The sequence below is a fragment of the Mycothermus thermophilus genome, assembly GCF_041956435.1.
Source record: "Mycothermus thermophilus strain CBS 625.91 unplaced genomic scaffold VTJ04scaffold_5, whole genome shotgun sequence".
Lineage (NCBI taxonomy): Eukaryota > Fungi > Ascomycota > Sordariomycetes > Sordariales > Chaetomiaceae > Mycothermus > Mycothermus thermophilus.
The window spans coordinates 2,491,316-2,513,441 of record NW_027191431.1 but is presented as its reverse complement, the minus strand read 5'-3'; the positions used below and the strand labels follow the sequence as shown (position 1 = coordinate 2,513,441).

Here is a 22,126-nt window from a genome sequence, read left to right as displayed (position 1 = left end):
ACCTAGTAATAATGAGGAACGAGGAATGTGAGATGATGGAAATTGAGTCGTATATGAGGGCGATTGTCAAGCAGATACATGATGCTCCATGATGAAATGATAAATGAACAGTCACGCCCTTGTTGCCTTACAATTGTCATGGTGAAGTCTTCCGTTCATGATATTCCTTTCGGAGAATGATGAAAATTCCCACGACGCCTCAAATTTCCACATGTCATTCGGAAGGGCTTAAGGCTTCTTCTAGCCACCTAAATGTGATGGAGTTGGCATCAAAACATTGTGTCCCTCGACAGTGTTGTTGTTTTGTGGGGTTCGTATTCCCATGAGGAAGAGGGTTAGGGTTCTATGTCTGATTCTAGGTTACACAACGAAGATCTCGAGCATCACCACATTCCTCGTGACATGGTTGTTGACTTGGTTGGCGTTGTAAACAGTCTATTCGACTTCCTATCTTTACAATAAGAGGACAAAAAATAGAAATGATAGACCCGGCCAAAATGAAGCAAAAACATACAGCACCCGGCATTCGCTGGTCGTCACCGACCCAACTACTACTCGGGCCCTCACAAGCTTAACTAGGGGAGAGCGGACGGGATCCCGTGCTTTCTTGTGGGTATGGCCGTATGTACTTTTCCAATGCAAAATCACTCCTCTTAAAGTTCCTCGACTCCCATTTTCCAAGTATCCTGGCGAGCAGCTGATGTCAACCCCGAGGCGAGAGCTGCTCATGCGACGAGACTTCTGTGGCAATTCTCATAGGTATCAACATGTCGATGTCCGTTATTTAACCCCTCTTGTGAGATCACGTTGATGGCCGGATTCATCACAGAGACGCCCAACAAACCGGCAGACATGATGTAGGGTGTCAGTTAGACCAAGTAGACTTCAGCATCCTCCGCCCCACTGGGTCTCCAGTCCAAAGTGTTTGACCGTCGCTTTGCTAATCCTACACGTCGATAGCCACATGTCTCTCCTTCGACTGGGGTGATAAGCAAGAAGTAAAAGTCGTACTTCATGGACTCATCTATTGTCTTGAGGGGCTCCGCCGCCATCAATAGTAGATCCTTGCTTGACATGTCTAGTGGATTGTCGGCATCATTCAGAGGCGCGTCAAAGTAGATATCGTACACGCGAATACCTTGCTGCACAATGTAGTAAAGTTTGCTCATTGCAGAGAGGCTTTCTCTCAGAAACGGAGTCCGTTGCACACTGCCGTGGAAGTGGAGGGCACACGCGCTTGGATCGTTCCGATCGGTTTCATGCCCGAGGAACTTGGCTAACGCATGTTCGGGAGGGTACGAGTAATAGACTGAACGTGGACAAGCCATCCAAGACCAAGACGGTGCAGGACAGGGAATCGGGCGATTATTAGATGAAGAGTCGCGAGGTTGATGGCTTGCTCTCCAGCAAAGCTGTTGTTGGAGGCTCGAACCCCACAGCCCGAAGAAATACTTCTCTTCCGGAAACCGCTGCAGGATAGCGTCCACCAGCCCCTGAAGTGCAATCAACCTGTCCGCCTCCCGGCTGAGATGCATTCCAGAGTATTCCCAAACAAGTTGTGCCCACGACGGCCAGATATCTTTCTCTGAGGTCATCCCCCCCAGCCAACCCCTGACCCTCATGTATGGCTGATCGTGATACGCCCCAGTGAGGATCGGGTCCAGTGGGAACAGCTCACAAGCTCTAAGGTGGTCGCATTCCAACCTCTCACAACACCGCTCGCCTACCCCAATGCAGTGTCCGCTTAGAAAGAGCACGTTCCTGGAGAACCCAGCCGCGCGTGTACATGCTCGCCTCGCGGATATCTTTGCTCCAGTGGGGAACGCCATTAGCAATTCTGACCTCGCTCCTGGGGTAATGGTCTGCAGTCCAAGCCGGAAGGGAGTGGCTAGAGTAGAACAGATCATCGAGACGTGGCTTGAGGAAGCCTTCACTTGCGTCGTCAGCGAAGACAGCAGCGAGTGTGCAATAAGAGTTGCCATAGTAGGCAGCCATTTTGAGTCCTTCGGAATGGAAATCACCAGGATTGGGATTCTCGACGTCGTCTGTTGAGGGTTGGGCAATGCAAAGAGCATCAATCCAGATGTATCAGACTTTTAGAGCTCGTGTGATAAGGATAGCGTCTCGGATGGTCTTTGGGAGCTCATCGAGATGAATCATAGTTTTCCTCTTCGCCAGGTTGCGCGTTGTGGTAATGGCGGCAGCGTTCCCCTTTACCCAACGATAACTCAGGGTCAGATATTTTCCTCTTTCTCCAGGCCTTGAGATGTGGAGTCGGGGTGTGGTGTCAGGGGTACCGACATCAACGACCCGAGTGGGCAGCAGAGGAAGCGCGGTCTCTTGACTTAGAGAGAACGCGCTTGACTTATCTCTATGATGCCGATGTATAAGGCCACGACAAGCGCAAGGATGGCCTGTGTCGCACTGCTCTAGCCAAGGTATAATAACCTCGGTCGCGAGGACTTTGAGCTCCTGGTCTACGTCGTTATCAAGTCCTGGAAAGAGAGCGGTTAGGAGCATAAGACATGTTTGCGTAGGGATATGTGAACGAACTAGGTCTTGGCCTCCCTCCCTCCATGTCTGGCTTGAGCATCCTGCTTCTTGGTGGTATGTGTTTCATACCAGCCCAAACGCATTTCGCCACGCATAGGTTTTGAGGGCAGGGAGAGCTCTAGGCATCCAATTTCTGGGACACTTTGAGCTCCCCATGAAACCGGTAGCGTATTGAGAATTGATCGAGGGATTCTCGGAAAAAATCGCAAAGTGCACATCGTTTGTTGATAGAGTCCTCCATGCCAACAAAGTCATGGTGGATGATCTCACGATAGCGTTTCCCTTGCTGGTCATGACGGTAAACCCAAGGGGTATCCTTGAGTTCCAGAAGGGTCAGAAACCTGAAGATAAACAGGCCGGAAGTAAGAGAAACCTACCTGGGAGTTTTGGTTCCCTTCAAAATCATTAGATAAGATGAATTCAGCGCTGATGGGCTGACACTTTTTGCAACGGCCATTGAGGAACGGACGCTCGCCGCGCTTTGTTATCGAGGAATCATACTCATCGAATGGGTGTGTTCGCTCTGTCAAATCTCCTTGGTGGCGTAATATGCGAGGTGTGAATGTGACATAGACGAAAGCCAACGCAGGTCTCGCAGCGTTGCGGACGGGTAAGACCTATCCTCTTCGCTCCAACGAAGGTCCCTTGGACAGTGCTGACCGTGAGGCTTCTCTCATCGTGATAAGGGGTTGGATGGGAGGCTAGGTGAGATACCGGGCTAGCATGGCTTAGTCTGGACAAAGAACCTGCTAGAGAGCACCACGCCCAAAGATCGAATATGGAGTTGTAACCATTTGTTGCCGTGACCCAGCGCTGCTCTCCGCCAAGGGGCCCAGAAGAGCGCAACGGGGGTTAACTCCTGTCTCTATGTATGAAGGGCGGGAAACAAGAGAGTCCATCATTCCAAATCCGTCTAGAACCCTGCAATTTCAGTGACCAACTTGACGGGAGCCTCGTCGTTAGGTGTCGCCCTTCCGTTCTTGTGTCTTCTCCTCCCCATCAACTATAAGGCCTTCCATCCAAGTTGGTGCCACAGCCTCATGAAGCACTCCGTGCGGTGGCGTTGCAAGCCCGGCTGAGACAGGGTGGGCCTGGAAGATTCCGTTTCGATGAAACGAAGCCGGCCCCACCGTTATCCGCCATCCAGCCCAACCAAGCCACACATGCTACATACTTCGTACACCGTCCGCAACCTTCCAGAGACAACTCGCCTTGTTGCCATCAACACATTGCAGAACCTCTTCGGGACGCCTTTTGCCGAATCCTGATCGATCAGGAAAGAGCATAATACACACCAGAACTGACTGGGCTCAGGCTACATTAATTCCTCGCCTTTCGTCCCTTATCGCCAAAGTCCCACGATCCCTGCGACTTAGGCCCCTCGCTCCATCCGTCCACCGACATCTGCAACCACCACCACGACGGCGCCCGTCAACCTCCGGCATCACCATCTCCGACCCCCGGAAACACCACAGCCCACCATGACAGTTGACGCTCCATCACTCGCCCAACCCGGCGGTATCTCTGATCCCGGGCTGATCAAGTATGTTCTCCCTCCCCACCATCCCCGCCCCCGCAGACCGCCTCCTTGGGCTTCACCCCTGGCCGGGCCTTCTCGTCGGGTATCGAGCTGACATATTGCCTCGCGCGCGGTAATAGGCTCGTCAACAAGCTCCAAGATGTCTTCACAACCGTCGGCGTCACGAACCCCATCGACCTGCCGCAAATAGTCGTCGTCGGTAGTCAGTCCAGCGGCAAGTCCTCAGTATTAGAAAACATCGTCGGACGAGACTTGTGAGTATTTCTATCCTCTCCTGATATCTGCTGCAGCGCCGCCGCTCTGTGCGCTTCTTGCTGACGGGCTCTCTTCACCTCCTCCTAGCCTCCCTCGTGGCGCCGGTATCGTCACACGCCGTCCCCTCGTCCTCCAACTCATCAACCGTCCCGCCGATCCGCAATCCAATGGCTTCCAGAAAGAGATCACCGGCACCACAGACAAGGCTGCCAACGTTGAAGAATGGGGCGAGTTCCTGCATATTCCCGGGCAAAAGTTCTACGACTTCAACAAGATCCGCGAAGAGATCAACCGCGAAACCGAGGCCAAGGTTGGCCGGAACGCCGGTATCTCGCCCGCCCCGATCAACCTGCGCATCTACTCCCCGAACGTGCTCAACCTCACCTTGGTTGATCTTCCCGGCCTGACTCGCGTGCCCGTCGGTGACCAGCCTCGCGACATCGAGCGCCAGATCCGCGACATGATTCTCAAGTACATCCAGAAATCCAACGCCATCATCCTGGCCGTGACCGCTGCCAACGTCGATCTGGCCAACTCTGACGGTCTCAAGCTGGCGCGCGAGGTCGACCCGGAGGGCCAACGAACGATTGGTGTGTTGACCAAAGTTGACTTGATGGACGAGGGTACCGACGTTGTTGATATCCTTGCTGGCCGCATTATCCCGTTACGTCTCGGCTACGTCCCTGTGGTGAACCGTGGCCAGCGTGATATCGACAACAAGAAGCCCATCCAGGCCGCTCTCGAGGCTGAGAAGGCATTCTTCGAAAACCACAAGGCCTACCGCAACAAGAGCTCCTACTGCGGTACCCCCTACCTGGCGCGCAAGCTCAACTTGATCTTGATGATGCACATCAAGCAGACACTGCCGGACATCAAGGCCCGTATCGCGAGCTCTCTGCAGAAATACACTCAAGAGCTTGAGGCTCTTGGGCCATCCATGCTTGGCAACAGTGCCAATATCGTGCTCAACATTATTACCGAGTTCACTAACGAGTGGCGCACGGTGCTCGACGGCAACAACACCGAACTCTCTAGCACCGAGCTGTCGGGCGGTGCCCGTATCAGCTTCGTCTTCCACGAACTCTACTCAAATGGTGTCAAGGCCATCGACCCCTTCGACCAGGTCAAGGACGTCGACATCCGCACCATCATGTACAACTCGTCCGGCTCGTCGCCTGCCCTGTTCGTCGGCACCACCGCCTTCGAGCTCATCATTAAGCAGCAGATCAAGCGCCTCGAGGAGCCTAGCCTCAAGTGCGCCTCGCTTGTCTACGACGAGCTGGTCCGCATCCTCACCCAGCTCCTCAGCAAGCAAATGTACCGCCGCTACCCGCAGCTCAAGGAGAAGATCCACCAGGTCGTCATCGGGTTCTTCAAGAAGGCCATGGAACCCACCAACAAGCTCGTGCGCGATTTGGTCGCCATGGAGGCTTGCTACATCAACACGGCTCATCCGGACTTCCTGTCAGGCCACCGCGCCATGGCTATCGTCAATGAGAGGCATAACGCGTCCAAGCCGGTGCAGGTCGATCCCAAGACTGGAAAGCCCCTGGCTACGCCCGCCCGTGCCGCTAGCCCGACGCTGGGTGCCGAGGAGAACACGAATACGGGCTTCTTTGGCAGCTTCTTTGCGGCCAAGAATAAGAAGAAGGCTGCCGCCATGGAGCCGCCGCCGCCGACGCTCAAGGCTTCGGGGACGCTGTCGGAGAGGGAGGGGTTGGAGGTTGAAGTCATTAGTGAGTATCCCCGGTTCTATTCCTCTTGGTAGCATGAAATGGTTACTGACGATGCGCCTCGCGCAGAGCTCCTCATCTCCTCGTACTACAATATTGTCAAGCGCACCATGATCGACATGGTGCCCAAGGCCATTATGCTCAATCTCGTCAGGTAAGTTTTGTTCCTCTTCAGACCAACGTAACTCAAAGAGATGCTGACGCATGCGGGACTCAGTTACACCAAGGAGCACATGCAAAAGGAACTGCTCGAGAACATGTACCGCCAGGCCGAGCTCGACGACCTGCTCAAGGAAAGCGATTACACGGTCCGCCGCCGCAAGGAGTGCCAGCAGATGGTCGAGTCGTTGACCCGCGCGAGCGAGATTGTCAGCCAGGTGCAGTGAGGGAAAGCAGTCATTCGAGAGGTTTAAGTGGTAGCTGTTGAGTCAGGGGTTGAGGGGATGATGGTCAAGATGAGGTTGAAGGTTGTTGGGTTGGGGGTGGTAATAAAGAGTGCTGGATGATACCGTCATGGATAGGTAGAGTGAGTAGGGCGAGCGTGTATGTCGACTGCTGTTGTATGCTGATGTGTCCAGTGCATGTATTGGGTTAGGCAGGGCGGCTTGGTGTTTATGTTAAGAGGTTTGTTGTTGTCTTTGACTGTGTCAGTCTTGTGGCAGCGTTTTCTGTGTCTTGTGTTTGTGAATGGGTAGGAAGTTCAGATGAAGTATGACATCGAGAGGTAAGACAAGGTGAACAGCATTGGACGAGATCAACCACCTCTCATCCTCCTCTCCGTCACCAGGGATCGGCGGTGACCTATGAGCCCGTTTCAGTGTTAGTGAAGATCGATTGCGTAAAAGCCGGGATGTGGTAAGGTGTGGCTGTGTTGGACTGAAGAATTTGAATGAGTTGTTCATTGGCCGACTGGGGACGTTGGAGATGTGCTGCTTGTGATGGCGGTGAGGAGAAAGGGAGTTCGGTGGTTGTTGAGAGCTGTTGATACCATGACATATTGCCTTGCCTTACCACTACACAGGCTTAATGGTCAACCAAATAAATGTTGTTTCCTTTTTTTTAGTTCTGAATCCGGCGGTGTGTAAACCTCAACCCTCAGCCGGCCGTTTTGTATGGCCATGTGTACGCCGAGACTGGGCAACTCGCAGACTGGCGGACAGTAAGGCAATCTTAGCCGACAGGCTGAGTGAGGGGAGACGCACTTCGAACATGCAAAATGGTTGAGTCACGATTGTGGCGTTCTCTGCCCCTCCCTCTCTCAAAAGGACAAGGAATGTTCTGTCCAACTCTAACTCCATGTCCAAGTTCATATTCTAGCCTCAATTGATCCAACTCAAGCACACTTCGTAACAGTCTAAAGACATGCAAGTCGGAAGCGTTGGCGATATCATTGCCCTCGGGCAAGTGGCTCTCCAGCTGGCTCGAGCAATAGGGGTTGCAGGCCGCGCCATCGACGGCGAGAGCGCAGAGGAATACCGAGCTCTTCGACACGAGCTCGAACAGTTCGGCTTTGTTCTGCTCCAAGTACCTATCAACTACTCGGACCTCACTTGACTCAGCTTGGCAAGGGGGACTCACTAATAACGTTTCCTTGATAGGTTGTAGCAGCCCTTGAGCAGAGCGATGACCCAACAGCCCTGACCCATCTCGACAAAGCCGCCAAAGACATCATAGACGAGTGCGCAGGCTTGATTGCCAACGCCCACAACGAGTTCCAGCAGCGATACCATACCAGTCTCCAGCCAGGCGGTTCTGGCAATCGCGCCCGCGATGTCTTCAAGAAAATATCCTGGGCTACTCGGGAGCGTGAGCATGTTAAAGAGTTGCGCGAAACGCTGCATAGGAATATAGACAAGCTGATCTTGCTGAACACCACCTCCATACGGTCAGTAGCTTGATCCATCAGTCTGGATGCTCATCCACTAAGCCATCCATAGCCGGTCCTTAGACGTCCATCGCACCATTTCGGAGAATGTCAAGGACCAAAAGGAAGCACTGCAGACTCTTTGCGACCAGCAGCGTGCCACCGAGCAGCAGACGGCCAGACTCCGTGAAGCCCATGCCCAACTGGCTGCTCAGATGCAAAAGTTGGCTCCAGTTGCGGAACGGTCGCTTTCCGTCGTTTTCGAGGTCAAAGAGCTGTTGACCTTTTTCTGGGACTTCTCCTCCAGGCTCTCTTTTCGTCTACGATATCCCTGCGCACTTTGGATCCGACGAGGGAGCTTCCGGTGACGATCGAAGATGCGCTTGGCCGACACTTGACGGTGCCGGCTGAATGGCTGGAATTTTTACAGTGGGATGTACGTTGCGAGCAATCGCTGACAATTACCTAGGCTTCCCATCACGGACCATACTGATTATCCAAGACCTTACAGAACATGCTGCAAGACCGTTTCCGTGGGTGCGAGGGACGCCACTTAGTTCAGAAGAAATCCTATGTATTGGAGGAATCGTGCACCGGTCGAGAGATTGACTTGAGCAAGCCTTTGGCTTCTTCGTTCCGCAGGGGCATGAAGGTTAACATGACCATGATACTAAAAGTCCCTCGATTTAACCAAAGGAAGAAGATAGCAGATGATGTGTGTCCCAGATGTGGTGGAGCAGGAGAACGTAGGACCGGCAACGAACGACAATGGTGAGGTCCCATCGCTTGCGCTATGAATCCTCAACAACCCAGGACACTAACTGGCTCTTTTGCGAGCAGTACGGCCGATGGATGCGGCATGTACTTCAAGCTTCTAACCGAAAACACTGGACAAATCATCAACCTCGGGGGTATTGGCTGGAGATTACAAAACTGGCCCACGAAGGAGCTGACTAAGTTTGTGCGCGTTCGTCTTCATATAGTGCTTCACTGGGAGATGGTCTGGGACTGTAAGAATCCCCTTCCCAAGACATCACCTACTACATGTCTTTTTGACAAGGATCCGTACGCTGACCCATCTGATCCACTTTTGGATCTAACTGACAAAGACGTGCCTGTTGACGACGGTTTGATGATGTCCACTTATGTCGTTCGTCCCGACCTGGTCTATGGTGAATGGTTGACTGCGGAGCATTAATAATCTCTATTGTTGGTGTTCAACTTAAATAGCTTTATGGATTACATGGAGTGATATTTCAGGCTGGAACTGATCGGTGCGAGCAGAAGTCAACGAAAAGCCCATCTCCGTGGACAAGACAACCCATCTTGGTGTATCCAGTAGTGTGGCGTTGCCAGACGCGGGGTGCTGCGGATCCCGCGCTTGGACTCTTCATACTCCGTAAGGCAGAAAGTTGTGAATGGGAGGTTATGGTCACGCAACAAATCCAGGAGGCTGGAACGAAAAAGAAATGGTGTTTTCCTGGGACTCTATAGAGTTCCATGAGACTTCTGACCCATCCATCCACGTTCATGCCAGAACAAGATGAGAATGCGCTAATAACTGCCATGGAAAGGGGCTTGCCGTGCGTGAGGCTGGCTGAATCGTGGGGTGGGTATGATAGGTGATTCCGACCGAGATATGAACAAGCGCCTTCATGCTCAACATCCCTTTTGAGATATATGATAGCTGACATTCTGTGAGAAGACGAAACTAAAAGCTGACTGCCTGCTCCTTTTCTTTCTCTCACTTCAACCTCATAACGGCTATCCCTGGATCTCTTCTTCTCATTCCCGAACCAACAACGGCCCGACTACTTCCATCGAGACTCCAGCACACAATAAAACACTCGTAGTCGTCTTTCACAAGTACTGGTCGTCTTTGCGCTCATGGCTCAAGCTTCACAAGACCAGCCTCCAGGGCCGCCGCCCACTCCGCCTCCAAGTCCAGTTCTCAAGGGGTGAGACAGAAGTAAAAAGATGAACGGTAAGGGAGAATGAAGAGAAAGTCAACGCGGCCACGGATGTTGTTGAGGATTACTAACAGCAGAGACAGCTTCTGGGTGCCGTCAGCATTTTGAGGACCAAAAGTCAACATCCAGAGCACCAGCCGAGGTGGAAGGGGTAATGGCATGCCGGTGCTACTTTATTATACGTTATTAATTAACACATATTACATTCGGAACCAGAGTTACCGACATATCATACCCCATCACAGCTTTGCCACATCCTTCAAGATCAACCCGCCATCCTCCACCTCAAAATCTCTTCCTCTCGCCCAACCGAACCACTCCCTCAGCGTCTTCTCACCGCCATCCCCCGGAACCAACGGGAACCCAACATGTCCATCACCTTCCACACCGGCTCTTTGTCCTTTCCTCGCAACATCCTCCTCCTTCTTTACCTCAGTTCCCTCCATTTTCCTCCCGATAGCCAGGAACGGGGACGCTGTCAACGCAACCGGCGGCCTCGCATCCCCTTCCCTCCTCCTCACCTCCTCCCCCTCCCCGCTCATCTCCCCAAACTCATACACCGGCGTGCAACACGCATCCGTCCCCTCAAACACCCTCTCCCACTCCTCCCTGGTCTTCGTCCTAAACACCTCCTCCAACTCCTTCCTCAACCCCGGCCACTGCGCCCGATCAAACCTCCTCCTCTCCCACCCCCTCCCCTCCATACCCAACCCCTTCATCAACGCCTTAAAAAACTGCGGCTCGAGCGCCCCAACCGCCATCCAACCCCCGTCCTTGGTCTGGTAGCAATCGTAATAAGGACAGCCGCTATCCAGCAAGTTCTCTCCCCTCGGCTGGTCCCAGGCAGGCGACTTTGCGCCGATGCCCAAGCGCACAAAACTCGCGAGATACGCCGCGCCGTCGACCATGTTGGCCTCCACAACCTGACCCTTGCCGGTGCGCTCGCGGACCACCAGCGCAGCAAGAACTCCCAGCACCAGCATCGCTCCGCCGCCGGCGAAATCGCCGAGCAGATTCGCCGGCGGGGTGGGCGGTTGATCTTTCCGTCCTAGCAAGCCCAGCACGCCGGACACGGCGAGGTAGTTGATATCATGCCCCGCCATGTCCTTCCACCTTCCATCTCTCCGAAATCCCGTCAACCGTGCATAGATCAGCCTCGGGTTCAGCTTGCACAGCACCTCCGGCCCCAGGCCCAACCGCTCCAAAACGCCAGGGCGGAACGGGTCGATGAGCACGTCCGCCCTAGCCGCCAGCGCGCGAAGGAATGCGACGCCGCGCGGAGATTTGAGGTTGATTGCCACGGAGGATTTGCGGCGGGTGAGGAAGTCGGCGGTTGGAGGTGGCGCTGATGAACCGGCGCGGTCGATGCGCAGGACGGAGGCGCCGAGGTCGGCGAGGAGCATGCCTGCGAATGGGCCGGGGGCGAGGCCGGCGAGTTCGAGGACTTTGAGGCCCTGGAGTGGAGGTGGTGAAGAGGCCATGTTAACGTTGGGAGGACGATCTTGGGGGAGAAGATGAATGGCCCGCAAAGAAGAGGGAGGAATTGGCAGAAGTGGTGGTTTCAATGGCGGCGGATGAAGTGGAAAAGCCAAATCAATCAATGCCCAAGGAATGAGGATGTTGATGTTCCTTTGTCACATATATAGGTATCAAAGTTACATGGTTGCATGTGGTGCCATCACAAGACGCGAGCTGCATACCGGGAACGACGGGTTCTCCGCACCGTCGGTTGCGATACCGAGGTTCGCAGTCTCGGGCCGCTGTGGAGATGCGGGGGAACGGGGGTTTCAGGGGTAAATGTTTGTGGGGTCAAAGCTTCGGTTCCAGGTTGCTGATGCAACCATCTTGTTTATTCCGTAACCTCCATTTCAGGGGTCGTAAGGTCAAGGACAGTTGAACAGGAATGTAGTACACAGTACATATGTTCGGCTGAGCATCTAAGGAGTTTTATCTGTATTTCAAAGCATTTATGAACTCTGGATATCTATCGATGGGAACTGAAGGATTGGTTCTCTGGACTGGGGCATCAGGAAGAAAACTAAGACCATTTCATTAGTAGGAATCTGAATGATACCATCTATTTACCAGACTAAAGCCCCATTCTCTCTTCCAAACCTTCATAATTCGGCGTCCCTGATGCCTGAACGCCTTCTACCCTTTCTAGAGTATTGCTCCCAAATCTTTTCTATCAGCTATCCCGTACACCTCTCAGAAAGCAGTTCAAGCTTGAAGTTCCCATCAATCCGTCTAACGTCTCTAATCGCGGCAACTGTATTTTACCCCAAACGACGTCAGTGTGGCATCCGTACGCTGTAGTTCCAGTGTCATCCATCATACTTCCATCCCTTCCTCAGCCCCCAACCCCCCTGATCCTCATCCCCCTGAATTTCCTTTGCCACCACCGCTTCCAACCCAACCTGGGCCGGCCCAAGCCACAATGGCTCTCCATCCAACCTCATATACTTCCCCTTCCCATTCTCATCATCTACCAACTCAACCTCGGGTGGCTTGCGGACATACAACCTTTCTCCCTCCTCCGTGCCTCTGTACTTAGTCATCTGTACCACGTTTCCCCAAACACTTCTCGTCCAAGCCGGATCCAGAGGTGGGTTGCCCCTCCCTGTGGTCCAGCCTAGACGAAATTCCGTCCACGTCAGTATTGCAAGCAGGAAGGGGAGTGCGATGAGCAAGATTTGCAGTCCGCTGAGTGCGTCGACTGCGTCGCGCTGGACGGAAACTTGGACGAGGGAAGGATCGATAGAGACGGCATAAGCGCGCGCGATAAGCAAGGACACAATTTTGGGAAGTGCATGTGGAAGCCACGTCGAGTAGAAGTTTAAAGAGCCAGAACTGGTTTGGGAAGTTGGCGAGCCGATGTTCTGGAGAAGGGTGACGGCGGAGGTGTCGATTGTGCCAGTAAAAAGGTCGGAGTCGGGATTACTGTTTGATTGCTCGAATGTCGGAGAGAGCTTGGTACAGCTTGTGTGCGTGACCTTTCCGCCAAAGGCTTGGTTGTGGTATGGCTCTTCGCAGTTGGTATTGTGCGGCGAAGGTGGGTCTGGTATATCTTCGGACCGCAAAAGCGTGATGTTTGTGGAGGTGATATGCACGACTGACATGACATGGGGTGTGTAGCTGGGGGAAAGACCGGTGGAATAAGACCAAGAGTTCTGGAGCACGGTGTATGGTCCACGAGATTTGGCTAGCCCGAATGTGTAACTCTCATTTCGTTGCTGCGCGGCGGAAATATCGTGGAGGACCATCCCGAGTAAATCCTCGGATATCGTCTGCTCATCGAGGCTGCTCGCCCGTAGCATGAGGTCGCTGACGTCGTCTGTATCAAAATCCACACCCGGCCGGGTCGTCATGGTGATACGGAAACAGGTCTCGACAAAGGTATGGCGTCGTTTACCCTTGGTAATGGTGAATACTTGAATCATTCCCATAGTGCCAGTCCCTTTTCCAGCGGTATACCACAAGTTGTCAGAGGGGTTAGGAAGCACATAGCTCGAGTACTTCGACGAGCCCCAATGGACTTCGGGCAGGCCTTGAATGCGCTCCAGGAAGTAAGGGGCAAATGCATTGGGGAAGCTGCAGTTCCAGCGGCCTGTGGCGTTTGAGAAATCGCTGCAAGTAAGGGGGAATGCCTCGTTGCTATCCGGCAGGGAAACGACGCTGGGGAATGAAGCGGATGTGTCGCATGAGACAGAGAAACCGGTTTCATCAAGCCATATGCGCGGCCCAAACTGCTGGACGAGAGATGGCTGGAGGTGTTCCGCAGTGCTGGGCATGCCGCGGTCGACAACACTGGTGATGAAGATGCCGGCACCCGGCCAGAACAAATCCCCGCCAAGGGCATAAGCTAGGGAAGTATCCGGGTCGCTGGAGTAAATATAGCCCATGCCGAGTCGTAGTGGGATAACATAAGTGCGATCCCAGCTCAGATCGTGAAGGTGCTCGGAAAGGATTGCATGAGATTTGGGAATGATGGCTCCCGGGTTGTCAAGAGCCCACAGAAAGGAGTCATAGATGATGACAAAGAAGTTTAGGATGCTGTAAAACAGAACGAGTACGGAAGGCCATGAAATTCGACGACTCTTGAGGAAAAGGACTCGCTGAATCGCATTCTCAGTGAACATGAGATGGGCCGTAAACTGGTTCGCATGGGCGGCAATTAGCGAACATAGACCCGTGATGAAGTAGCCCATCAGAGACTGGGCGGTGACGAAGAGGATGGGCTTGACGATGATGTGGCCCACAGAGTATGACGACTTGAAAAACTCAGTGTCAGAGTGAATGAAGGACATCTCGGATGAGGCATCATGGACTGGTTGATGTGTAAGAAATGCAAGGTCGGCGCGGAGCTGGTAAAGGATGAATACAAGCTCAGGAGAAGAGGGTAAACGAATACATACCTTTATGGCTTCACATTTTCACCAGGCTACACACATGATCCCGCTTGAGCCGCGCTTAGATCATCAACTGTTGATGACGGCATCACCCCCGTAGACGCAAACCTGTTGCCTTCGAGACCGGCTGGCACCTGGCATGGGAACACCCGCATGCTGTGCAAGGCTGCAGCAAGAAACGACTCGAAGGTCTCAGAAAGCCAGCGGTACAAGCCTTCACATCTCGTCATTGGCCGCAAGTGGTTGTGGTTGGTGTTTGTGTAGGACGCCAAAGTGGGCTGAGTCTTCTCTTGGCGTGGTGTCCGTGTTGGCAGTGAGGGGACTCCCAACTCCCACGGCGAGGCTCCGAGGTGGCCAGCGTGGTCGGAACCCGCTTCTGACGCAAGTATTGGAGAGGCCTCCAGCTAGTGAGAGAGTATCGAGACTGTTAACAAATGAGACAGGCAAAATCTGACGAAGGTCAACAAGATCCCGCGCCTTGAAGACATCGCCTCACCCTGTTGACCGAAACCATCAGCCGCACAATGGAGATGTCTGTCTCTCAAGTGGACAAGTGACGGCATAGCCTCAATGTGGCCGGCTTGATGACGCTCGGGCTGGTGGCAAATATCTGTGAGTTGTCGAGAGAAAAGGTTTGCTTGCTGTAGCGTTGGGGTCCGAGCCGACAAGATGACTTAGCCAGGCTCAATTTGGGTCAGGTCAAGCCAATCTAGGCATTTGACCGGCGAGAAGCAATTTGTAGGAGTTGAGAAGGAGAGCAAAGCTTTCAGGTTTGTCATCAGGCAAACATCCGTTGGTCGGCTCTTTCCCATTCTCTGTGAAGAGTTATCTAGGGTTACACATCAGTTGATCGAGTCTTTTGAGTCAATACGGCCGAGTGATACAGCATCAAGGTATATGGAAATACTCCCATTTCAATGTCCAACAAACCTTATGTCCTGATTAAGAGAAGACAAACAATTAACAACCCCTTTCCCACTCTCCCCAAACCCTCCACCCCATCGATCATCACCACCACCACCATCTACACCTTAACCCTCAAATCCTCCACCAACGCCCTCCCAACGCCCACCGCACAATCCCTCTCATACAACTCCATCCTCTCCTTCTCCACTAACGCATCCTTAACCCACTCCTTCACCCCCTCCAACTCAACCATCCTCTTCACATACCCCCTCGCAACCTCTCCCAACCGTTCCTTCGCGCCCAGGTACGTTTCCAACCTCAACACAACCGGCGCAAACCACGCATCGACTGCGCCGAACTCCTTCCCCGCCAAAAACGGCCCTCCGAATTTCGTCAGCCCTTCCGTCCAGAGGGCATCGAGCCTCTTCAAGTCTTTGCCCAGATCCGTGAGTTGCTCATTTTCCATCCCCGTCCGCGACAGAGAAGAGGGACGGGTCCAGCCGGACCCGGATCCCGACGTTCATGCCCATCTGGTTCCGGATAGCGTGGAACGAGGTGGCCATTTCGGCGCAGGCGGAGCGCGCCCAGGCGCGCGCGCGGGGGTCAGAGGGCCAGACGCTCAGTGAAGGGTGGGAGTCGGCCAGGAATTCGGCGATGGCGAGGGATTCCCAGACGATGATGGGCTCTTCTTGCTTCTCCTCGTTATCGTTGGGATCGGGGAGAGCGTGCAGGCAGGGGACGTGAGCGGTCGGGGAGAAGGCGGCCCATTCTGTTTTGCTTTCGGGTTAATAAACAACTCGCCTGGAACGACGAGGTATTACGGTATGAGAGGGGAAGTGGGAAGTGGTGAGGAGGACAAGACGCACGAGGCTGACGGTACGAGTTCCCATTGAGTGGGTGGAAGTGCTCAACGAACGGAACCCCAAGCTGGCGCATTAGGAGCCATGGCCGGAAAGACCAGGACGAGTAGTTTTTGTTGGCGATGTAGAGGTGGTAGGTCGGCATGTTGGGAGTTGTTGATCCCGGGTATGCTCCTTCGATGATGGCTGCTTGTGGATTGTACTCCTAGGCACAGACTTCAAAAACTGCTTTGCCAAAGATACCAACGATGTCTGACTCAAGCCAGACAGCTCGACTTATACACTCTAGACGGGTCTTAAAAATGTACACAATGCCTACTATCATGACCCCACCAACGTTGCACTCTCTTCCCATCTAGGAAGTTGGAAAGTTTACGACGCCCTACGCTTGACAGACCCCACCAACCCGGCAGAGCATACAAAAGGGCGCAGCCATGATACCTCAAAGGCGACCTCCGACTCACCTCGATTGCTAGCTTGGGCAGGTTGTATGCAGTTTATGCAGGTTCAATCTCTACTACCCCTGAAATCTTCCCATATTCTATGATATCGACAGCCCGAACCATGCTAAGTGTGAGAACCTCGATGCGCCTTCTACACTACAATCCCCCCTTCTACACATGCTATCATAATCACGCCTCCTTGGCAGCCTTATCATCACCAGCAGGAGCAGCGGCCTGAGCCGGGGCAGCATCAGTCGCAGGAGCAGCAGCCTCGGTGGGTGTCGCATCAGCAACAGGAGCCGGAGTTGCAGCAGGAGCAGTAGCATCACCAGCAGCAGGAGTGGCGCCATCCGCACCACCAGCAGCCGCAGAAGCGGCCGCCTTCTTCTCCGCCTTCTCCTTGGCCTTCTGGGCCTTCTTGGCCTCAGCCTGCCTTTGTTTCTCCAGCTTCTTGAGCTGATTCTTGGTCATCTTAGCCTCTCCCTCGGCCGGAGCCGACTCGGCACCCGCGGCCTCGCCATCCGCAACCTTGGGCACCACGATGGGTGCGGGCGCGCGCGGGTTTCCGCGCCAGGTTAACGGCCGCGGCGTCATGAACTGCTTGACCGTCTCATCCGTGACCTTGGCTCTCCTCTCCTGGAAGGCCGCGACGTACTTTTGCAGCTCCTTAATGCAAATGGCCTTGAGCTCGCCGGTGAGCATCTCGCCATTCTCGTACGCTATCCTGATCCTCTCGAGCTCGTCATCGTCCTCGAGGAAGAACCTCAGGTATTGATAGGCCACGTCAACGCTGGTGTCGCCGCCGAATTGACGGTGCTCCTCTACCGACACCTTGCCGCCAGAGAATGCGTACTTGTTGATCTTGTTCTTGATCTGGTTTGGTGTGTCGCGCATGAAGACTACTGCTGTCAGCTGGTGTCTACTCCAGTCACAATAATGACTACCTACTTGCGGACTCATCAATGGAGGCGGACATCTATGCTTGTTAGCAAAGCGTTTTCACCAGGGGATTTCAGTCGACATACCTTGGTGCCCGGCCCTTGGAGGGCTGGGAGGAAGAGCGAGTGGATGAGAGCCGGCTTAGCGTATGACTTCCCCTGGAATTTTAACCTTGCCGACACATCTCGTGTCATGCGGAAGTCTTGTCTGTGTCAGTCAAGGGAAAGATGATGTCTGAGACGGTGATACCCACAAGGATCCTGGTCAATGGCACATGGGCTGTCCTTTGGTTAGCTTTGCCAAGTATGATAGGACATCTAGGAATCTTACATGAGTGCCGGTATCCCGACGGTTTGCTTTTCGTCCTCGCCAAAGATGTGAGGGAAGGAATTGGCCCAGCTAGAGGCACCTGGAAGAGGTCAGCCCCTGAACGGATAGATCCATGACAGCTTTCTGGCGGACCTTGAATGCTGCCGAAGTGGATACGGCCAATGTTGGTGCTCTCGTTGAAACCAAAGATGGCCCTGGCCTGGTTGAGGGTGATGTGCTTGGACAGGCGCACAATATTCCGGTAGAAAGCACCACCGACGTATTCAAACTAGGGCCGTTAGCTGTGATCAGCTCCGTGGAGCCTACGAAGCTGAACATACATCAGAAAAGATGAAGGTTTTCGCTGGGTCGAAGCCAATGGCGATGATGTCCTTGGCATTGCTGGCGCAGTACCCTTGAACCTCCTCAATGGTCTTCTTTTCTGAGAACAGGTACCTAGACCCGTCAGTCTGGGGCTTTGAATTGGTTCTCTTTGGGAACATACTTCTCATCGTCTGTCAACATGATGACGAGCTGTTGGAGTCAGCATATCACTCTGGCCACCTTTGTGCATCTCCCAGTCACATACTGGCACATCAAATGTATCCTGGAGCCCTAGGCACCGTCAGCCCGAATACTTTTACATAGCCCGCTTCCCATTCCCAAAAACTGCAGCCCAATGACCACAGATATTGCCATACTTACACTTTGTGAACTCGAAGGGAATCGTGTGCCCGACGTGGACGCTATCGGAGGATGGTCCGCGGCCCGTGTACAAAAAGAACGGCTCCCCCTTCTCATAACGGTCCAGGATGGTCTCGAAGTCGCGGTGGGAGAAGACGATTCCGCGGCGCAGGAAATGGTGAGGGCGCTTGCCCGTGACGCGCTCGAAGCGGGCGAGCAGCTCGTCGTCGATCTTCTTGGTGCCGAACTCGTCGATCAGCTTGTTGTAGTCGATGGCCTTGACCACGCCGTCGGCGCCGACCTCGCCCGTCACCTGTGCAGGGCCAGCAGCTGTCAGCGCTCATTGGAGGGTCTCTGGAGGGAATGCTGGTATTGACGGACATTGTAGGGATCGACGGTCTGCTTTGTCTGCTTGGGGAGAGACTCGGGGACGGGAGCCCCGTCTGGGGTGGCGGTGGTGGCCATGGTTATTGTACCGGAGGTTGAGGGATGTGGGAGTGTGTGCTGGCAGATATATAAGTTTCTGCCGCGGAATCGAGGGTGTGGTCGGGGAAGTCAAGCCAAGTGAGTCAAAGTCAACAACTTGTCACAAGAACGGAACAAGTGGAAGCATGGAGGCCAAGACGGAAGCGGCCCCATGGTGGGGGAGGGGCACTTGCAGTCTTGGCAAACCATGGAGGGAAGTGGGGAGCAGGAAAAAGGCCAAGCCGACACCCGTTCCTTAGGGTTAGGGTGTTGACCCTGACCCCGGCCCTACTGGATTGATAGGTATACCTTGATAGGTGGAGCTGCCTGGCCTCTACTCGCCGTCCGTACAGATGCTGCAGATTTAGTCTACGGGTTAGGCCCCTCCAGGTTATACGCTCCTCGCATAAGGTACCTAGCTGCTTGAGATTCGGGTTGTAAGGTCTTTCCAACCTTGGCTTGCCAAAGGCAGAGTCCAGTCTCTCAGTACTGGGGCTGACGGCAATGCCACATCGCCGAACGATGCCTTGCATGCCCGGATGGGGGCGGATGCCTACCCTACCTATGCTCAATCATTTTCGATGTATGCCACCCACACAGGCAACATAGCCACTTTTCAAGATGGCCACTAACCAAAGGCTGTGATGCTTTCTGAGGATTTCCCCTTAAAGTTGACATCGGGGTACCCATGCAACAAGGCTCTCAAAACTACAGTGTGTAATGAAGGAGTCACTCGTAGTCCAGATTCATGAGTGATGAACAGCGCATCTCTTTCCGTCACGTTTGTTAACCTGGGGGGAACAGTTGTAAAACGGTCTGGCCGAGAGTGGGAAGTGTATCTGTCGTGGTCTGTGGAAATAAGACAAATTATGGCAACTCGTATATGATCTCGCAAAGAGTTATCACCTAGGTAACAACTCATCCCTTATCCATGTTCAGAACCACAGTCCTCGACAATGTGTTGTTAACATGACAGCAAGCACAAAGCCAAACAACGCCCATCCACACCGTAGGCGTCCCGCGCCAGACGACCCTGTATTCGCCTGCGGCACACTCGTCGCCGAAAACTCGGCCGTGACTGAGACACTGCTCTCCGCACTCGCCGCGACGAACAGATCCTGCGTATCATCGGCGACGCTGTATTGCAACCCGGTAAGCCTGCCCCCTGAAAAGCCCACATCCTTCCCTTCCCAGATTACATCGCCGGCCGCATCGAGAATACTAATGTCTCTTAGCTTGTCACTTCCCGACAGCGTTAACGTGGCATTGTATGTTCCCGCCGCGGCGCGTTCAATCGGCATGATCACAAACCCGGCATCCCCTTGACCTCGAGGGTCCTTGATCCAAAGTGGTTGCTCCGCCGCTTGAACAGAGACCGTGTCCCGTTTTGAAGGCGGACGCGGTGTCGGCTGGCTCCCTCGGGGCCAACTCTCCGGCTCCTTGGGGAAATTGCACGTATTCATCCGAATCACATAGGGCATACCGTCGCGATTCAGCCCTGCGTCCGCGTAAAAATATTTCAGCAAAATCCCGCCGAGGTTGTTTTGGTACCATGAGATACAGGTGAGCGTGGGACCGCCACCCTCCAAGGACGATGCTGGGGGAAACTCGTCGCACTGCATGGAGAAGTAGGCGTCAAAGAGGGGGGAGTAAGTAACTCGTTCTGTGTCGTCATGTGTTAGTACCAGCCAGCTGACAGATAAATCCAGGGAAAGCGGAACTCACGAGCACAACCCTTAGTCCCACATCCAGCCGCTGCGTTGCGCCCCATCCTTCGGTGCAGCAGAATGGCCGTATCGCTCAGCACATTGTTTGGGTTAATCTTTCGCTGTTCCCGAATCCCCTGGCACATGGACAGACACATCTGGTCGAGAAGGTCGGGGACGCAAATAAAGTCAAGAACAGGCACGCAATCGGATTCGCCTTCAATTTTGATGTAGTCAATTCCTCCGGCGCTGGCAGCACGGCGGCTGACTCCGGTGGCCGCGCTGCATGCTTGGGTGGTTTTGGTCTTAGATGTGCGGGTAGTAGTATATGTTCGAGTGCTAGTAGATGTGAAAATACTAGTGGATGTGCTGCGGGTAATCACAGTATACTGTGACGTCGACGTCGATCGCGATGTGCTTGTGGAAGTAAAGCGAGAGGTGGATGTCGAAATGGATCGGCAGAAACCGGCTCCGGCGCAGGTTGAGCCGGCGGGACAGCCTAGGACAGGTTAGGTGATGCTGATGAGCGGTCATGTTTTTATGTCAAGAGGCACGTACAGTATCCATCACACGCAAGATCTGTGGCACTTCTACAGCACACATTTGCCCCCGTCGCTGAGACCTTACAGACGCTTCCCGGCCTGCAGGCAAGGGCACCACAACAAACCGCTCCAGGTTCCCAGCACCCTTTTCCGCTGCAGGTTTCAGCAATCTTGGGACAACATCCTGTCGGGATACTAAAAGATACGTTAGAAGTCCGCAAACATCGTCCCTCTGAGACAGCTGAAAAGGGGAGATACTCACCAGTTCTCATTCGCACAACAGCATGTGCTTGCCGAGCACTTAACATAGGCAGAACACCCCGGACACCACTCCCTCTGCTGCCGAGCAAACACATTTCCGACAGGGTTTGGAGATGTGTCGATCGTAATTGAGGACAGGGAGTTGGAAACGTCGCTGGCGGCGAGGTCTGCGTAGCCGGCAATGTCGACTTCACAGTTACATGCGTGAAACAGACCGGCCGCAATGACCGCATTAAATAAGACCCTCATTGCTACAACCGTGGACTGAGTTGTTCAGGTTCTATGAAAGCAAGAGTCGCTCGAAAACGGACGAGGTGACGGGACATATATAGTTCAACAAGAGTTCAACTTCACAAGGCTAACACATCCAGGCACTGATTTTGTGTCAGCCACAGCCACAGCCTAACGGGAAGGCGGTTGTTACTCACTCTGACCCGACGGTCCGGGATGACAATGGACGGGCAACGACTAACTACTGAAGCAGACAAGGCCTCGGTGAAGTCAACACGACCGGGTCATCTTCTGTCCGATATGACACACAGGGTTCCAGTATTGGTCAACTGCCACAGGGCTAACATGTAATATGTAGGTGATGAGCTGCGCCACAGTTGGTGAGGTGGGGTGGAGGGAATCATGTTCCGTACCAACACACCGCTAACATAAGACAAAATGAAAGATCCCAGCCCA

At 53.7% G+C, this 22,126-nt stretch overlaps 9 protein-coding genes across 9 annotated transcripts; 2 read left to right on the top strand and 7 right to left on the bottom strand.

Moving 5' to 3' along the window:
• Positions 1-1,707: 1,707 nt before the first annotated feature.
• On the bottom strand, positions 1,708-1,995 carry VTJ04DRAFT_7981 (uncharacterized protein; the record flags this gene model as incomplete). Its single annotated transcript, XM_069366367.1, has 1 exon — positions 1,708-1,995. One exon carries the CDS (start codon positions 1,993-1,995, stop codon positions 1,708-1,710), a length of 288 nt encoding a protein of 95 aa, XP_069217309.1.
• Positions 1,996-4,034: 2,039 nt separating this feature from the next.
• VTJ04DRAFT_7980 (uncharacterized protein) lies at positions 4,035-6,467 on the top strand (the record flags this gene model as incomplete). Its single annotated transcript, XM_069366366.1, has 5 exons — positions 4,035-4,096; positions 4,213-4,347; positions 4,436-6,084; positions 6,151-6,235; positions 6,299-6,467. 5 exons carry the CDS (start codon positions 4,035-4,037, stop codon positions 6,465-6,467), a joined length of 2,100 nt encoding a protein of 699 aa, XP_069217308.1.
• A 42-nt stretch (positions 6,468-6,509) lies between these two features.
• Positions 6,510-7,292, bottom strand: VTJ04DRAFT_7979 (uncharacterized protein; the record flags this gene model as incomplete). The annotated part of the gene is made up of 2 exons (XM_069366364.1): positions 6,510-6,685; positions 7,232-7,292. 2 exons carry the CDS (start codon positions 7,290-7,292, stop codon positions 6,510-6,512), a joined length of 237 nt encoding a protein of 78 aa, XP_069217307.1.
• A 151-nt stretch (positions 7,293-7,443) lies between these two features.
• VTJ04DRAFT_7978 (uncharacterized protein) lies at positions 7,444-9,143 on the top strand (the record flags this gene model as incomplete). The annotated part of the gene is made up of 8 exons (XM_069366363.1): positions 7,444-7,605; positions 7,680-7,966; positions 8,019-8,202; positions 8,253-8,381; positions 8,448-8,716; positions 8,786-8,856; positions 8,929-8,955; positions 9,055-9,143. 8 exons carry the CDS (start codon positions 7,444-7,446, stop codon positions 9,141-9,143), a joined length of 1,218 nt encoding a protein of 405 aa, XP_069217306.1.
• Positions 9,144-10,154: 1,011 nt separating this feature from the next.
• Positions 10,155-11,396, bottom strand: VTJ04DRAFT_7977 (uncharacterized protein; the record flags this gene model as incomplete). Its single annotated transcript, XM_069366362.1, has 1 exon — positions 10,155-11,396. One exon carries the CDS (start codon positions 11,394-11,396, stop codon positions 10,155-10,157), a length of 1,242 nt encoding a protein of 413 aa, XP_069217305.1.
• Positions 11,397-12,465: 1,069 nt separating this feature from the next.
• Positions 12,466-14,222, bottom strand: VTJ04DRAFT_7976 (uncharacterized protein; the record flags this gene model as incomplete). The annotated part of the gene is made up of 2 exons (XM_069366361.1): positions 12,466-12,547; positions 12,739-14,222. The coding sequence occupies 2 exons, from the start codon at positions 14,220-14,222 to the stop codon at positions 12,466-12,468; spliced, it is 1,566 nt and encodes a 521-aa protein (XP_069217304.1).
• A 1,463-nt stretch (positions 14,223-15,685) lies between these two features.
• VTJ04DRAFT_7975 (uncharacterized protein) lies at positions 15,686-16,235 on the bottom strand (the record flags this gene model as incomplete). Its single annotated transcript, XM_069366360.1, has 2 exons — positions 15,686-15,999; positions 16,097-16,235. 2 exons carry the CDS (start codon positions 16,233-16,235, stop codon positions 15,686-15,688), a joined length of 453 nt encoding a protein of 150 aa, XP_069217303.1.
• A 487-nt stretch (positions 16,236-16,722) lies between these two features.
• VTJ04DRAFT_7974 (uncharacterized protein) lies at positions 16,723-18,930 on the bottom strand (the record flags this gene model as incomplete). The annotated part of the gene is made up of 11 exons (XM_069366359.1): positions 16,723-17,432; positions 17,482-17,509; positions 17,559-17,674; positions 17,726-17,751; positions 17,803-17,881; positions 17,935-18,070; positions 18,123-18,237; positions 18,287-18,315; positions 18,371-18,396; positions 18,487-18,778; positions 18,847-18,930. 11 exons carry the CDS (start codon positions 18,928-18,930, stop codon positions 16,723-16,725), a joined length of 1,641 nt encoding a protein of 546 aa, XP_069217302.1.
• A 935-nt stretch (positions 18,931-19,865) lies between these two features.
• VTJ04DRAFT_7973 (uncharacterized protein) lies at positions 19,866-21,688 on the bottom strand (the record flags this gene model as incomplete). The annotated part of the gene is made up of 4 exons (XM_069366358.1): positions 19,866-20,593; positions 20,656-21,135; positions 21,195-21,373; positions 21,441-21,688. 4 exons carry the CDS (start codon positions 21,686-21,688, stop codon positions 19,866-19,868), a joined length of 1,635 nt encoding a protein of 544 aa, XP_069217301.1.
• Between the last annotated feature and the right edge of the window lie 438 nt (positions 21,689-22,126).